The 18553-nt window shown below is 44.6% G+C and overlaps 1 protein-coding gene across 6 annotated transcripts in view; it reads left to right on the forward strand.

Annotated features, from left to right (window-relative positions):
- Positions 1-18553, forward strand: part of lrp8 (low density lipoprotein receptor-related protein 8, apolipoprotein e receptor) — a 115534-nt gene that overhangs the window by 88855 nt on the left and 8126 nt on the right. For all 6 annotated transcript variants that reach the window (XM_029000976.1, XM_029000979.1, XM_029000978.1 and 3 more), the window contains exons 10-15: positions 9593-9764; positions 13721-13948; positions 14430-14548; positions 15209-15348; positions 16612-16753; positions 17653-17805. In XM_029000976.1, the coding sequence (XP_028856809.1) occupies positions 9593-9764; positions 13721-13948; positions 14430-14548; positions 15209-15348; positions 16612-16753; positions 17653-17805 (954 nt within the window). The remainder of the gene's footprint in view (positions 1-9592; positions 9765-13720; positions 13949-14429; positions 14549-15208; positions 15349-16611; positions 16754-17652; positions 17806-18553) is intronic.

Genomic DNA, 18553 nt, shown 5'->3' on the forward strand with positions numbered 1-18553 from the left:
TAAGGCCCTCGTGCTCTGAACTACATCATTTCTATTTAGTTTGTAAATATACTGTTATAATGATAATCTGTAAATTCTAGGTATTTTTTCTTAAATTACCAACTATACGTGATATCTACTCCAATGTTAAATTGAACAACATGGCATTATGTTTATTGAAACAGAAGACAGTAGAGTGTCCACAGTGTCCATGTTATTAGACTTACATTTGATCTTTGGATTGTAGTATGATCTTTGTGACAGGTTACTGCATTTGTGGTGGTTAGGGTTCTAATGTTTTCTTTATAGTCATGTTTTTATTCTGTGCATATGGAAGCGTAATTGACTAAAATGTTTGCCAGTCAATTTGGACCCAACAACTGCACATTTGCATGTATGTATTTAGCAAAGAATAGTGTATTTGGTTAGAATATTTATACCTTGTCTTTTATACATTAAAATGCATTTTGTTCAGTGTAGGAGGCTTGTTTAATAGTGGTGCTTAAAGTCTTAACTGACATTTTCATTAAGTGACATAGGCTGTGCATTTGGGACTCACATATTACAATAAATCTAAAGTTGGTGTATTTTTTCACAGGCAAAAAAGTAATATAAAATATAAGTGAGTAAAACATAAAGTAATCTATAATTATTTTAAACTAAGCACACAAGTGAAAATCTGTTTTGCGAACATTATGAGGAAGTTCTTTTCATTAAATCAGATTTCTGTTCTTACCTGTAATTACTTGACAACCCTCTTCATGCAGATTTGTTCATTATAGCTTCCCTGGCCTATGCTAGGTTATCAGTCAGATACTCAGAATGTGTGAGATTGTGAGCACTCTGAACTCTCCTGTCAAATTAAATTCATACAGCTGACAAGACATTGTATGTATGGAGAGGAAATAAAGGAGAAATGTGCTCCTTGGCTTTTCTGTGCAGCTACTGTTTTCTTTCTGTGAAAGCAATGGAATTTGCCCAACTATTCCAGAGCTGGTTTTTGTAATGTACAGATTGCATTATCTTGCTCAAAGAGGCATCTGCCATCAGGTAATGTTGTTGCCATGAAGGGGTGTGCATGATTTGCTGCAATATTGAATGGAGGGTGTGTGGTAGATCTATATATTGCAGTATATAATTTGATCTTAAATGGGTAACATATGCTTATAACAAAGACACTGCAGCTGAAATGAACTTTTTACATATTTCATGGTAGCTGTGAATGTAAAATATTTATTTTGCAAATCTGCAGTTATAAATATGAGAACATTGGAACATATTTACCATAAAGGTCTTGACCTCAGTAAAGTTAGCAGTGGGTCCTGTATTTGACAGACATTCATAGAACTTACTCATGTTCATGTATGTCTGTGAACTTACACACACACACAATGATTTTTGAATTACTGCAGCCGAGAAATTGTGAAATAGTACAAAATAATACAGCCGCTCTTCCACTCGCTGTACTTTTGGCGGTATGCAAAATTTCAAAATAAAAGACTAAGCCTAACCCAAAACATAAACCTAACCCTATTATTTATGGCTTTCATTGTGAAAGTGCATAGATTTACATATGCACATAGATTTACGCATGTAGTTTGTAAGGCACTATATTCATTTATGTTAAATATTTCCATTTTTAACTTTTTTTTTTTAAACATCACATACCTTCAAAGGTGCAGCAAGCACCTTAAATATGAAGAGTAGCGTCATTAAAAAAGTGGATATTTCTAGGTTTTGTTTAATGAATTAAAGAAAATTGAAGATCTGTGAAGATCTGTTGAATACAATACCTACTGCTAACTTTACTCAGGTCAGATTATCGAAGTTGCACCACTCTTTTTTAACAAGTTGCTCCTCCTCCATTTTTCAAAAGTAATGCAAAAATTATGTTTTGCACATGTAATGCAGATATTTCTGTGATAGACCGGTATAATCAAAAATGATCCTGTAGGCCTAATTCATACTGCACAGTACAGAGGGTTAGTCTGTTAACTATAGGCTCAGAATACCTACCTATAGATAAAAATTTTTTATCATATTTTCTATCATACATTGCCAGGTCAACTTTTTATGTCTGTGTTTTGGTAATATTTTTGTGATTCTCACAGTTTGCATGTTTTTAATAAATATGTTGTATTTCTCATGGTAAATGTGCGAAATATGTTTCTACCCTTGAGCATTTAATTTCTGTTATTTGCCTTTTATTTTGGCAACAATCTTGGTTTGCACACTGTAATTACTATCCTGTTTCATCAGGGCAGCTACTTTCTTTTGTGTTTTGCACACTGGTCTCCCAGCTTAGCAATATCATTCAATGTAGCTGTGCTCTCTTATTATAGCTGTCTTTCTTTTACATTTGTCTAAGTAAAGGTCAATGTGAACCTCGTTACAGAGCCGCACTCAGGCTACCTGACTGTTTCGAGTCTATACAAACATTGTATTAAAGGAATAGAGACTAATGAATGAGTCAAACATCAACAGCTCAGTACCTACTTCAGAAATTACAGTCTGGGATGGATGGGACCTGAGTTTGGTTAAAATAGTAATGTCAGCACAGAGACAGGGTAATAATATCAGACTTGGTCTTATCAGACATGTTCTGGAGTTTAGGTTCCTTTTGGAGTTGCATCTTAAAATGACTTTTTCCTTGTACATGACCTTGAGCCCATGCAATTTGGCCACAGCTGAATCCTGCTCATTATAAAGGTGCAGTATGCAGTGTTAATGCTATATATACCCATAGAAAATAATGAGATGAGCACATTTTTTATTGAGCTACTGAAAATGGAGTGAAGTGAGATGATTAACTAAGTGAATGGAGGCACATGTTCTACATGCCATTCAGTTTATTTCCCACAACACAAAAATGTATTAGTCCTAAAGGAACTGTTCTTATCTACATTAACCATTTATTATTTTGTTCATGGTTTAACTCCTTCTCTACGTGCTCACACACAGACCCGAACTATTACAGGTCACCTTTTCAAGTTGCTTGACTGTGCTTCTTTAAACTGTTTTGTCTTGGTGCGAGTTGCACTGCAGCTCAGTGTGAGAGAGGGCAAGTGGGTGGGACCACAACAGTGATTTGATATTATCTAACAGGGAGATGGCCGTAGTACCAGAGCCTGTTAAACTGGTAGTGCCAATGGGCAAAAGCTCTCCTCATGAGTAATTGTTTGGAACAATTTTAAAATTGCAAAACTGAACTCCTGCGGCCCACAAGGGCATGTTGGTTCGGTATTTTACAGAGTACTATTGCACCCCTAAACGTAAAAGTGATCAGATGCTCTGTAGTATGAAGAAAAAAGTTAATTTGTTTAATATGATCACTAAGGTGCCACTGAGGTGCAACTGAGCAAAGCACATCCCCACACACTGCTCCCCAGGTGTCTTTCATGGCTGCTCACTGCTCACTGAGGGTGATGGGTTAAAAGCTGAGGACACTTTTAAGACATTGTGAACATCTTACACATTCTGCCTGGGCTTTTTGAAATGGGAATATGATCAAATCTTGAGGTCTGTCTGGCTTATATGATTGGATCTCAGGACTTCATGGTAATCATATCTGATTGAACTGCACCAATAATACAGAAAATGAGGATGCAGGTGAATACCATGTCCAATCTTGGTAGTCCAAGGTGTAAATGTGCCGTTAGTTCCATGGTTGATTTTCCTGAAAGCCAACGTAGAACAGAGCTAAGTTTTTTGGCCTCAGTTCTAAATTGGACAAACCTGACACAGCATATCATCCTGAGAACACCATTCCCACCCTGAGGCAAGGTGGCCACCACATTACATTATGGGGTGCCTGAGTGTTGCAGCAGTCAGAAATATAGAGCAACAAGGACTGTGACAGCCTGCAAGAGGACTTTGATGAGGCTTGATCTCCCAGAACAGACACTGACCTGAAACATACAGCCGAACCACATTAGAGCTACATTAGAACCAGTAAAATGAAGCCTTCTGACGCGATGTCAAGGGTTTTCACAACTCGGTTGTTTCTCTTCTATATTCTGATTCATTTCTCTTGCTCTGTCATGCCCTACACCTTGCTCTGTATAAATATAAAATATCCCACAAGCCTACACCACACCTGTTAAAACAGACAGCGCTGTCATCCCTCTCTCTGCGATTGAGTTGCTGTGATGCTTGTTGAAGCGGTCTAATGAATGCAGGGAAGGCGGCCGCTGTTTTCATTTACTTTCTACATGGAAGGTTCCGGTTCTGGTGGCAGCCAGACAGCAGCATGATGGAGATCCCGCTGAGTTCTCATAGCATGTGTGTAAAGAACTCCCTCACAAAGTGGAACGTCTCTCTGGGATTTATGGATCCACGATTTTGGGACCACATGTCATGTCATGTGCTCAGGGCGAGGCTCCTAATAGCAGAAAAGCCGGAGGCATAAAACTAATGATCCCAGACTTTAGACCCGGCTGATGGAGAATTATTCAGAACACAACACAATGCAACAGAGCCTGGCAGGGAAAAATTATTAGAAATCATTGTCATCTATTTTATCATATTCACTTACATTGACTCTGAGCTACAGCCCCCCCCCCCTTTTCACAGGTCCAAGCTTTTCAAATTGCTGATGACGTTAGATGTCACGACTACGGACTTACGAGGGAAGGAAGCGCAGAGGTTTGACATGCTGGGAAGGGGGTTTTATTATAACAAACAAAGAAATACAAATAAAGACTGGCGCGGTGGCCGAAAACGATTTAAACTTAAATAAAGAACATAAACAAACCCGTAGGCGTGTGGCGATTGCCAGAACTCAAAACACATAACACTAAACAAGGTCAAGTTCGTGCATAGAGTTCACGAAAATGCCAGCGACCCCGAACGGGCGGAAACTTCCGGCATTTATGGGGCGTCAGGATTGGGTTCCGGTGTGGAGCCCAGCTGCAGGCAATCCTGACAGAGCCCCCCCTCCAAGGGCTACGTCCTCGGAGCCCCAACAGTACCATCAGTGGAGGCGGCGGGGCGGATGGCGGCAACCACAGGGCTCCTGCCCTGCTGTATCCTCCCCTTGGAGGACCCGGTCCCTCGGGCTGGCTCCCCGGCGTGGTCAGGCGTGGCGGCCCCGGTCCCTCGGGCTGGCTCCCCGGCGTGGTCAGGCGTGGCGGCCCCGGTCCCTCGGGCTGGCTCCCCGGCGTGGTCAGGCGTGGCGGCCCCGGACCCTCGGCCTGGCTCCCCGGCGTGGTCCCGCATGGCGGCCCCGGACCCTCGGCCTGGCTCCCCGGCGTGGTCCCGCATGGCGGCCCCGGACTCCCGTACCTGCACACAATAATCAGGGCCGATCCATCTGGGTACGTGTGGGCCCTGTCTCCACATGTCCCCTCTGACACGTCTTGTGTCACCCCCTGCACCGCGCAGGGAGATTGTCCCAGAGCCTCCGGCGACTGTTCCAGGCACCCCAGGCTGGTGCCTTCTGGGACTATGCAGCCCCTCTCGCTGCACGGCCCTGGTGCCAAGGGGGGGGCATTGCCAGACCATCCGGCTAGCCCCTTCTGCGTCCGTTGGGACAAGCAGGCCCTCTTCCTGCCTGTCCCATCTGGGTCCTCATGCCTACCCGGGGGCTCTATGGCGCTCCACCCCTCTGGAGGCAGACGCAGGCCCATGCCTGGCCCGCCCTCCTCACTGGCTACCGGAGGACCCAGCTCCATCGCTTCCCCACCTCCCCTCCCCTCAGGAGGAGTCCCCAACCCGAACTGCACCCCCCCAAAAAATTCTTTGGGGGAGCACCCCCCCCCGGCTGGACTTAGGGGTACCTTGGGGCTTGTCCACCTCGCCTTGGACCAGCACATTCGGGTCAGGAACCTCCTCCCTGGGGTTCGGCTCCGCGGCTGGGTCGCCATCTGGTGGACACAAAGAGGGGAAGTGGGGGCAACATACGGACACATATGCCACGCACACACACACAGACAGAGACAGACAGAAGAGAGGGTCGTCTAGTTCCCTCTCTGAGCACTCCGGGACCTCCTCAGGGGGCACAGCCAGGATCTCGGGAGGCGCGACCTTCTCGTCGCCCGCCAGTGCTTGGTCTTCTTGCCCCGGATCATGACTGGCGCTGGATGTGGTGGAGGGGCAGAGTTCGATCCCTGGCTCAGGCTCTGGCCGATCAAACTCCGCCCTCAGTCTCTGCTGGAAGTCCCGAAAACTGCTGTCTGTCTCTCCCTGCTGCCAGAGGGTTGTGCTCCAGCCCCATGCTGACCCAAGCAGACACGAGAGGATGGTGGTGGTCTTATCAGTGTCTGCTGCCCCACTGAAGGGTCCCGGGACAATTGGGCTGTCCCACACGGGGCTGGGCACGTCGCTGGAGATGGTGGTAGGTGTGTGGTGTGGAGGGGGGTGGACGTCTTCTCCAGCAGGTATGGGCGCTGGTGCTGCACTGCCATTTCGCTGGGGAACGTCCGGGCAGAGGGAAGGCAGGTCGACGACTGGAGCAGGAATGGAGGATTCCCTGCGAGGCAGTCCCGGCAGCGCAGTTGCTGGCTGGCGACCTCCCGTCGCCCTCTTCCACCAGCTTTCCTCACACTGCTGGGAGGGACGTGGGTCTCCACGGACCTCGTGACGATCCTGGATGGGCGCGATGGGCGGAGCCATCCCGGCACCGACTGCCCAAACGGCGTCATCCTGGTCGTCGTCCGTGTCCACCTCGTACCCCCGGAAGTCACATGGGTCATCACGGACGCCGCGATGATCTCGGACGCGCACGCTGGGCGGAGCCATCCCGGCAACGACCGCCCACCGAAAATCCACGTCATCATCGCTTTCGTCATCCGTGTCCTCCCACCGGTGACTCCAAGGGTCGTCCACCCTGCGGACATCCTGGACCCATGGCGCGATAAGCTCCCATGGGCAGTACTCTGGCCATTCGGGCTGGAGGCTGCCCACCTCCTCGCTGGAGGAACGCCGCCGTTGTTGCCGCTTCTCACCCCCCTGGAAGTGACGTGGGACCCCACGGACCTTGCGACGATCGCAGACTGGCGCGATGGGCGGAGCCCAACTCTCGTCTCCCGTGCTCTCGTCGTCGTCCGTGTCGTCCCAGTCCACGGGGAGCCTTGCCAGCAGAGCGCAGAGTTCTTGGCTCGACATGGCGAAGATCGTGGAGGTCGCATCTTCTGCGCTCGCTGCCCACGTCACTTCCTCGCTGCTGCCGACGCCAACGTCCTCGCTCCGCCCACTCACCCGCCGACGTTGTCGCTTCCGGGTTTCGCGGAGTTTCCCGGGGGTGACGTCATCACGCGGCGCCGCGTACCACGGCTTCTCGGGGAGAAAACGCTCCACCAGAACGGGCGGCGCGTCTCTCCCCTGGTGTCCGCGTTCGCCGCGCCGGGCTGCGTCCTTCGCGGCGTTTCTTCTCCTCTGTTTTTTACCTCTGCGCTTTTGGGTGGGTCGCTGGCATTCTGTCACGACTACGGACTTACGAGGGAAGGAAGCGCAGAGGTTTGACATGCTGGGAAGGGGGTTTTATTATAACAAACAAAGAAATACAAATAAAGACTGGCGCGGTGGCCGAAAACGATTTAAACTTAAATAAAGAACATAAACAAACCCGTAGGCGTGTGGCGATTGCCAGAACTCAAAACACATAACACTAAACAAGGTCAAGTTCGTGCATAGAGTTCACGAAAATGCCAGCGACCCCGAACGGGCGGAAACTTCCGGCATTTATGGGGCGTCAGGATTGGGTTCCGGTGTGGAGCCCAGCTGCAGGCAATCCTGACATTAGATAACATAAGAAATGCATTAATCAGTTTTCTTTATATTTTAACGCATCCTGATGACATTAAGTCAAATTCACACAGACAACCAAATTTAATTAGTTGTGTTTACTGGAATTATCAGAATAAATGCAGTTTTGAATTCTGGTTCTATTGCAATTCCTCTCCAATCTAGGATGGAGAGTCCTGACCAATTTCAGTCCACAGAAGGTGCTGTGGAGGGACTTACCACAGACACAGAACAGACAGTCAGCAGACAGCACTAGTTACGGGGAACCAAACACACAAACGCATGCGCACATACAGACACACGCAATGGTATCTCTCAGTCACTTCTCCCAGAGGAAGAGCTGAAATTGATGGCTACAAATCCAGCAGGGGGGACATGATTGAATCTTTACTTGTGCTGGAAATGAAAATATTTGCTGGCTGTGCAGCAGCCCATGGCACCATAGCAGGAGGAGGTTGGGGGAAGGGCGTTGTTCTCATTCTGTGACCGGAGCCTTCTCCTGCACAGCAAGCAGAACTTGGTGAAAGTTATTGGACAGTGGGGGGTCTGTGGTCCGGTGAAATCTTGTGGCCTTTTCCCACTGCACTGTACCAGCATGACTACTTGACTCGACTTGCTTTTGATACAGAACACTGTGTTTTCCTCTACAGATATATTTCCCAACGCTGCATGAAACTGATGCAGTTCAGCCAGTGTCATTCAACTAAACTCAAAGTTATGTTTGTTGTTCAGGAACACAATGATTATAGTTAGGAATCAGGGCCCTGGTCTAGGGGCGCACGTGCACAGTAGGTGGGAGCTGAGAAGATTGCCAGGGGACTGGGCCTGGCTGAATGCCGTGGCTTGGGTTTAACAAAGGAACAGCCTGGGGGTGGGGGGATGCACTCGGTAGCACAGTTCAGTCCAGGGGTTCGCTCTGCAGCAGAAGGTGGACACGGTGCAGACAAAGGGGCGGCTGGGTGCACCATTAGAAACCATATTCCAATCGCAGCCTCATCGACCAATCATAGACTTCTGTAAGCATGGCAAAACTCATGCAGAAGTAGGGCAATGGACTAAAGAACTCCATCCATTGAGCACCTTGGATAAAGCCTCTCATTCCTCTGATGGTCTTTGAAAAATCCAGAAGATTTTGGCCTATTCTATGTGGGGATTTGGGAGAAAAAAAGTATTTTCATCACTAGTGGAACGTGTCCAGATCAGTGGCTTTAAACCCACATGTTCTCATTGTTCCTGTCGTTAGGGACAAATTCATCAGAGGGAGAGAGGAATCAGGGTCTTTATCCCTGTGAAAGGAAAAGTGACGAGAGTGACACGCACCAACCCAGGCTTCAGAGCACACAGGAGCTATTAAGGAAGAAACGCCCAATGAAAGATTAATCGAGGGCCTGAGGAAGGGTAATGAAAGAAGTTTGGGAAATAGATTTCTCTTTGGGGTGTTTTAACTGCGCTCTCTTGTCTGTTTGTGTGTGTGTGTGTATGAGTCAATGTAGGATGAGTATCAGAATGCATTCCCAAGTCCACTCTTAAGTCAATAGCTAAAACATGCCCACCACCCCAGAGGACGGATTCATCTTTGTTTGACAGCTGCAGAACTTTTGCATTAAAACCAACAGGAAGCAGGATCTGGGAGGTTGACAATTCCCCTCAGCCACACCTTAGATGTGTACAGAGCTAATATTTGCTTTTTTTTCTGTCTGTTCAATCACACGCGCTGTGTGACCGCACTGTTTTGAATTTATTGCCCTGTAATGGATCCTATTTGCACAGCAGTATTACAAAATAACTTTAAAGCTAAACTAACAACATAACTTTAGCTAATGACATTTGCTTACATGTGTATTGATGATTTGCTTGTTCCTCTTTCCAGGCCAGAGTCCATATTTGATGTTCACCAATCGTCACGAAATCCGACGCATTGACCTGTTAAGGCAAGACTACACCCAGGTGGTGCCCACTCTGAAGAATGCTGTGGCCCTGGACGTCGATGTCACCACCAATAAGATGTATTGGTGTGATCTGTACCACCGCAAGATCTACAGGTACTACGGGATTGTCTGTGTGCCTGTGTGTGAATGCCATTGTTACTCCACCGTCTGCTTATTTCACTATCCAGTCCCTCTTTTCTGTGGCTGTGATGGGATTATTTATAAATTATATATTATGTGCCAATTCTGTTGCTCAGCCATCCATGGCTGTTCCCTCCCAATCAAACACAAATGAGCATACTCCCAAACACACACTCGCAACTCTGGCCCCTCCTCAGCTTAGCCCTTTTACCGCGGTACATTCATGAGGCTGTGATAATGCACAATTAGCACTAATCACCCTGGATGGAGGAAGGAGACTCATTCCTCCTCGTGGCCTTAGTGCAGCTCTCCTCAAAGGCAGCTAGTTTGCATTTCAATGCACACAGACAGCGATAGCATAGGTGCCGAGCTGCTAATTTGTGTGTGAAGGTGTGTGTGCCATCATAAACAGGATTTTCTTTTTTATGTGGCCGTACACAAACATAAACCAAGCAACCCCCGCCCTCTTTCTGTCTCTTGTACGGTGATAATTGGCTGATAGCGGGGGAGTGGAACTTCAGAATTTCCCTCAGATCAAAGAGTGTAGGAGTGTTAGCACTCCCTTCCTTTCTCTGATCACTCCTTTATCTCTTCATTCCTCTGCATCATCACTGACCAGAGATGGTGTAATTAGTGCTGATGTGCTGAAAAATGCGATTTTTTTCAACTGTCTAGCTGCAGTGAGTTAATGCGAGAGAGAGAGTGTGGGATATTGCATGTAATTCTTTGTCTTGGTTGAAAAACATAGTTTAGGTGGACCTAATGCAGCATTTTAATGCTCATGCTTCTGTTTGAGTGATGCAATGCTGGACAGACTGTGTGAGGAGGACCAATGGGGGCCTGTTTGTCCTTCAGCTCTCTCCCTCCTGCATGCGCTGCTGTCCCTGCTTCTGGCTCCCATCCTCTCCCTCTTGCTGTGTCCCCCTGAGCTCTGACAGACTGCAGGAACGCAGCTAAATCATCCTGGCTTCACCATATGTTGCCTCTAATTCACCTCCTGAGTAATTGTCTTCATTATTCATCTCCCCGTCTCCACTGCATAGCCTTTGCAACAGGATTAGGAAGGAGTAAAACAACAAAGCCTGTGATGCACATATTTGCAGACAGGGAAGCAAAGCCATGACTGTGCTCTCAACAGTGAATTTCTAGGTGCTTGCGTTGTACCCATCAGTGTCCTGTGTAGGTGGTAACTCTGTCATGATGCAAAAATCAAGGTACTTATTACAAACACTATGTGCCAGATATAGTACATGTGGGATGTTTGCCAGCTTGATTGATAACTTGGAGAGCAAAAAACTATTACCCATGTTTGTCTTTTTTTGAGCGTTATTATTTTTGTCAACCAGAAGATTCTTTATTCTTTAATCATGTTTTTATTAGCCTAATATAATATGGGAAGAGCCCATAGTTGTCACACAGCCAACTACTTAATTCTGGACTAATTCAGAACAGTGTTCTGTGCTCCCATCTGTTGTCATACTAGTTAACTCTTCTAACTCAATTCTACCTTTCATTCTGGCCTGTGAGCTTCTCACCGCCTGCTTTTCTCAGGGGGCTGCACATGATTTGACAAAGCATGCTCTGTTAACGCAACATTTAAAGCATCAGTTCAGAATGTCATCAGCTGCTATTTACTCTGTGACCAGCTAGAATATAAAATGAACCATAATGCATTATTCAAGATTTTTTTATTGCAACAGGCACACAGGGATTCCTGCCTCACAGAGAATAGCTGAATAATTTATAGCATGCATATATATGTATATGTATATATATGTATATATGTGTGTGTGTGTGTGTGTGTGTGTGTGTGTGTGTGTGTATATATATATATATATATATATATATATATAGAGAGAGAGAGAGAGAGAGAGAGAGAGAGAGAGAGAGAACAGCATATACATATAGATTAATAAAAAAACAATCCAACAAATTTGAACATCTTGAGCATAATGTCTGGCCAAAACAACATGCACTTTGAGGGTCACCACTTTCAACCATGTGTTTTAAAATCACTGGAGAGGTCACAATACTACAATAGAAGCTGGCTAGTGTCATTCCAAGTGCAATCAGTGTTTTTCATTTTAAATATGTCTGTGTTGATTCGGGTCTTCAGTGCTAGAGTAGGCCAATCAGATTTCTTATTGTCAATTATTTACACCAGCCTGTAGAAAAGCAAGCTTTCAAATGAAATTACAGAAACTGTCATCAATTTGTTGCATTGAATGTCCTTCATTAAAGGAAACTCTAATCAAATAATCTAATGCAATTTTCATCTAATCAAATATAAAGTAGTTCTTTAAATTTCAGATTTTATTTCTTTGAACACTGAAAAATGTATTCCTTTTTTAAAACATGCAGTTAGATATTGTGGTGATATGACGGGGGTGTGTGAAATATAGGCTCATATTAGGGTTTTCTGGACAAAATAACGGTCACATTTTTCTTATTTTGCTTTGATAATTCTTACAAGACACATACAGTATGTTAATGGGAATGCATTTGGGACAGGGACATTGACATTTTATCACTGACATGATGTTCTTACACAGCATTGATCTCCTGCATGTGTTCAATGTCAGTGCTACCTACTTACAAATATGACTACTCTAATGTTTACCTAATGTTTGTATGATCTCAACTTTTTGGCTATGAATGTTTTAAAATGATAATGTCCTAAATATCGGGAATTAGCTGTTTTCTTTTTCCCTCTTAATAATGTTTGCAATGTTGCACAATTGAAGAGAAACACAGCTATAGAGAAATTAATGAGAGAGTCTGTTCCTCTTATTTATCAAATTCGCCACTGTTTGGAATCTCAGTCTTGCCACCTGATACCAATCAGTGTGACAGGCAAAGAGAGCATCTCACTGCCACCTGCTCTCCAACACACTGAGCACCTCGCCATCTACCAGCCCAGTGTCACTTTAATGGAGCTCCAGAAAGGAAGACTAATGTTTAGATGTGCCAGGCCAGTGATTTAGCGAAGTTTCTCATTCTTGAAAAAGAGTCCTGTGTCGTCGTTCTCTGATAAGAGGAGACAGGCCCATTCTGGGTGAGGCGTCGTGTGGCAGAGCAGCATCTGTTAACAGGTGCACTAGCCCACCATGCTGCAGATCGTGCATTATCTGGTCATAAAGGTCCAACCTTGTGGTGACAATTTGCTTCCCAGCAGTCGGGGTGTTGCTGCAGTGCTGTTTAGGCCAATCGCCTTTTGCATCACTGGTATATAGCTGCTGTTATTTTAGAAAAGCTTGGTTGTATAATGTATTTTGCACCTAACAAGCATACATTGATTGAATGAAACGCTGTATTATGGAGCTGTGGGGCACATTGTCTTTGCGTATATGACTCTTCAATGGAATGATGATGCTTAATATAATAATTCAGTCAATGAGCAGATAAAGCTATATCTGTATATTTTACTTCACAAGACAGACAGAAACATTGAGTCATATCCACTCTTTTTGTCATAGTGCATGTTATGACCTTGTAGTTTCCACCATGTCCACCTGGAAATTATTCAGCAAACAAAAAAAAAAGTGAATAAAAAAAGTGTGATTGTAATACACATCACAGGTGCACATTTAACCCATCAGTGATTTAACCCTTAGTGAGCAATGGGCTGCCATGAAAGGTGCCTGGGGAGCAGTGTATGGGGACAGTACCTTGCTCAACCTCAGTGGCACCTTGGCGGTTTGGTATTTGAACCCACAACCTTCTGGCCCAAATAAAATGGCAACCACATACAAACCACCCTGCAGCTGCAGACAAAGTCACCAAAATGGCCCCACCTTCTCATGCTTCTTACTCTAAGAGATTGAGCTCAAACGAGTCAACCAGGATTACACACATCACCCTCACAAGCCACAGGATGTTACAGTACTTTTCCTGTCTCTTTAAAGAATGCTCACCTTCTCTCTCCTCAGTGCATACATCAATATAGCCAGTGATGCCTCCAAGCAGGTAACGCTGATCGACACGGCTCTGCACTCCCCAGAGGGTCTGGCTGTGGACTGGGTCCATAAGAACATCTACTGGACTGACTCTGGAGACAAGACCATCTCGGTGGCCACAAGTGATGGCAAGAGGCGGAGAGTGTTGATCACTACTGACCTGAGCGAACCACGTGCCATTGCTGTTGACCCCAGACAAGGGTGAGAACTGTTTGAGACATTACTGTATTTTCTACATAATAATATAAATTGCAAAACATAATTATGTGTAGCTAGAAGCCTAGTGGGTAACCTGCCTATGAACCAGAAGACCCCAGAGGCACATGTTTAAACCCCACTTACTACCATTGTGTCCCCGAACAAAACATTTAACCCTGAGTTGCTCCAGGGGGAATGTCTCTGTAACTACTGATTGTAAGTTGCTCAAGATAAGGGCATCTGATAAATTGCAGTAAGACAAGCTTCCATACCCTACAGAGGTAAGACCTACTGACAATTTAAAAATCATGTGAGATTGTAAGGAAACACTAACTGTATGCTCAGTGTTGCTCTAATGCAAACAGGTTAGGTTGATAGTTCATACTTGGTTGATACTTATTCTCCAGGCCACATTAATTTAGAAATCTAGAATTCTACCCACAGTATGTGAACCAAGCTCTTACTGTTAACTTTCTTGTTGCAGGTTTATGTACTGGTCAGACTGGGGAAGCAACGCTAAAATTGAAAAGGCTGGAATGAATGGAGTTGATCGCCAGGTTCTGGTCTCTGAGAGAATCGAGTGGCCCAATGGCATAACCCTCGGTAAATAAAGACTTTATTTATCTAAACATAAACAGTGAGGAGCGGGGCGGGGGGTCTAAGAGCTAAACAAATGAAAAGAACAAGTAGGAAAAAAATATATAGTAAAAGTGACAGTGAAAACGAGGGAAAGAAGAGTGGTAGTAATAAAGACCAGCCTCTGGAGCTTTAAATCATTCACTTCACCTACCTTTCATCAATCACTCGGCAGTTTAGGAAAAACTAAATGGAATTGCACAAGCAACGCTGTCGATATTTTCATCATTCCTCTCCCCCTAGAGCAGGAGTCCATTTTTTGAAAGTGGTCATGCTTGAGCAGGGTGCAGAAGAAAGGTAGCTTTAAGTGTGGAATCAAATGTTGGTACACGAGTATGAAAACAAATTATTTCTTCAGGAAAAAGCCTGGTTCTTTGAGAACAGTTTTTTTTTTTTTTTTGCTCTGACACGGCATTGATTTCACTTGAAATTGCATGATGTTGAATATACTGCTGTAGCAATTTAAAATTGTGAGCGATAATGAGTGCTATGGTGCACTCAGGCTTTTTTCAGGCCATACAGAAACGGTTCCATTTACCATTAATAGCCTAACATGGCCATTTCAGGGACATTTAGCTTAAACTTTTTTTCTGTTGATAGCTGACTGTGTTGTGTTTGCTTTTACAGACCTGTCCAGCAGGCGCCTGTACTGGGTCGACTCCAAACTCCACCTCATCTCCAGCATTGACCTCAATGGCAACAACAGGAAAGTGCTTCTCTCGTCCATGGACCACCTGGGACACCCTTTTGCCCTTACAGTGTTTGAGGTGAGGCTATCTGTCTTCCTTTCTTTTTTTCTTTCTCGTCTTTGTACGTTGTGAGTTTCAGCTAAGTCTTGGAGAAAATTAAAGGAGCTTCAGTGATGGGGAAGCTGGAGGTTCAGTTGTCAGTGTGGTGGGGCGATCCAACAGAGGTTGTACATCACTGGTCGGCCTGGTGACAGGACCATCGATGGTCCACTCCACCAGGGTACCTCAGTAAAGGCCCAGGGAGGAGGAACCAATATTAGCTGATTTTCTTTGTCTTACAGTTTTTTTTCTTGTATTTGAGGAATGAGGGCCATGGTTGCAGCATTAGCTGACTGTCAGGGTTAAAGTGAACCTCCTCACAAAGGCTCACAGACCCTGCCAAGGCAGGGAACCCTGCAAAACTCTCAGCACCCCTCTTGCTGAATCAAACAAAACTCCAACATGTTTCACACAGAGAGACACTTATTCAGTGCAGATATCCCAGAGGCAGGAAGTCAAATCTGTTTTGGCTTTAAGTAATTTACTTTATCTCCAAAAGTTAAGAAACCCGGTGATGAAGTTATAATTAAGAGTTAAAGAAATCAACACTCAGGTTATCACATGCCTTTTCCGAAGCCCAAAGTTTTAGCTATGTCAGGATTTTAATAAAAGGGCCATAGCTGTTGGATCATGGTAAAAATTCGGATAATGCACCACTGGGCCTAGACCACAGAACTGATACCGCAGCATTGACCTTTAAAGCGGCACGTTTGGTAAACTCGAGTCCACGCTGAGCCTGTGTCTGTGGATTTTTTTCTACAGACTGCTTTTTTCTCCCTATATATGTCGATGCAATCACCTGACAATTTTTGTATGAGATAGAAGATTGGCTTGCCCTGCTTAAAGTGAACTGGAATACTGCATTGAGGTCAAAAGAAGAAGACGTTAACATTCCTTTGAAATCCTTTTGTGACAGAATCGGGTTGTGAGAATTCTGACCACAAGCTCTCCAGTGGACCTGAGCATGATTGATTGAGTTTCGGTTCGGTTGGTTGGTTGTGGAGGCCAGTTAAAAAAGTCTAACTGACCTTTTGGAAAGGCATTTTATTAGCCAATAAAATAACTGTTGAGGTTGAACAGGTTCACAGTTCTATGATTCAGATTTTTTGCAATCCTTGTTTCGGGAGTTAGAACCAGATCTGAACTTAGGCCTTAATTACATTCTCCCCGAGGTTCATTCTCAGAAGACTAGGCAGGGGTCTGCTGCTCTTCTTCTCTTGAGTATATCCCATACCCTCACAGGATCGAGTATACTGGACTGATCTGGAGAATGAGGCCATCTACAGTGTCAACCGTCACACAGGTCACGATGTGGCCTTGCTGGCACAGCACCTCAACAACCCCCTGGATGTGGTGGTTTTTCATGAACTACGGCAGCCTAAAGGTGAGAGGTGTCGTCACAATGGGAAACATTTAAATCAAATTGTTGCAGTTATTAGCATCCTTCTGGCAAAACACAAATATTTGCCCGCAAGATATTAGTATGGAATAATGATCCATACAGGTTTATTCTAATGGTGATGATTTTTATTATGGTAATCTCTGTTTTGATATTACCAGCATGATATTTTCCTGTGGTGTAATTGGCAATATAAATACTTTTTTAAATGTTTGAAGAAGGTTTTGTTTCTGTACATGTTACAAGGAGATGGAGAGAGGCACAAACATGAATGAATAAATACATGAATGAGCCTTGTCAGCTTTGTTTCAAAATGTCTACAAAACCAGAGGGGATATTCTTTGAATTTACACCTCTCAAACGTGAATTCAGACGTCGGCTTAAACTGTATCCAGCAATCTAATATTATTCAATAAGCAATCTCAAGGTAGCCTGAGCTTAGGGAGCTTTCCACTGTGGTGGAAAAGCTCTGTTATTTCCATCTCACCAGATACCTGAATCCTTTCAGGGATTGGCCTGGGCTGCATATGATTTCCAGAAATCCCCTCCCCACACACACCTCTCCTTCACGTCTTTCTGCACATGTGTGTACTTGTGTCATTCTCTATGTGTAATGAATTTAATGAACAAGGATTCTCTTGCTGACATGACTCCCCTGAAGAACTGAGAGAGGGATTGCGCCTTCTCAGAGGAATTTGCAGCATCTTCGTTTCATATACTCCATTTTTTGAGGGGTAATCATGTGGTGAACGTGAAAGACTTGCTATTTAGTCTAACAAAGTCACAGGGGTGCATTTGTAGCTCTACAGCATTCAACAAATGGTTGAGGTGCTGTGATAACATCCCCTTTCTGTGTGTGTGTTTATGTGTGTGTGTTTCTACAGCTGCAGACAGCTGTAACATTGGCAGTCTTCCCAACGGGGGCTGTGAGTACCTCTGTCTGAAGGCCCCTCAGATTACAGACCACTCGCCCAAGTACACCTGCGCATGCCCCAATGGCATGGAGCTGGGCCCAGATATGCGCCGTTGCGTTACAGGTAGAGTGTACACCAGTGTGGTCCCAGTCCTGCTCCTGGAAGGCCCTCTGCCAGATTGTTTTTCTTAATTAGGCTCTGGTGTTTCCTAATAGTAATGATGAATATGGCAAACTGTTAGAATTGAGAACAGGATGGTAGAAGGTTCTCTGGGAAAAGGATTGGGAAGTGCAACATAGTGTTAGATTTTCCACCAAGAACATTTATGAATTCACATTTGTGTAATGTTTCTTCTGAAAAAATGTCAGGAATAATTGGTAATAACCTAGCAAGCATGTTTGTGTGAGTGTGAAAGAACAGTAAATGTAGTAGTATCTCACAAAACTCAGCAAAGAATCACACACTGTTCACTCTTGCATACAAATGTACATTTACATTTACAGCATTTATCAGATGTAAAAACCTGACATTTAATTCGGAACAGTGGTCTTCAACCTTATACCACAGAACTGGTTTTATATAAGACAGTTTTCCAGTGCCAATAACGCAGGATCAGTTGGAGACCTGAGCTACATAAATTTACATTAAAATAAATTGCAGAAATGTTTTTAATCTTTCTGTGCAGTCTGATATCAAATGATCGATGGCTAGTCTGTAGTCCAGTTGCTGGGGACGGCTGATCTTAAGCAACTGTTTAGATTACCAGGACATTAGCAAGCCACCAGGAAAATGATTAATTAGGACATATCCTATTCAAAGAGTTGCATAACAAATTGCCAGTAACTTCATTGAGGATGAAAGCTAGTATGTA

This window comes from Denticeps clupeoides, chromosome 13 (assembly GCF_900700375.1).
Source record: "Denticeps clupeoides chromosome 13, fDenClu1.1, whole genome shotgun sequence".
NCBI classification, from domain to species: Eukaryota; Metazoa; Chordata; class Actinopteri; order Clupeiformes; family Denticipitidae; genus Denticeps; species Denticeps clupeoides.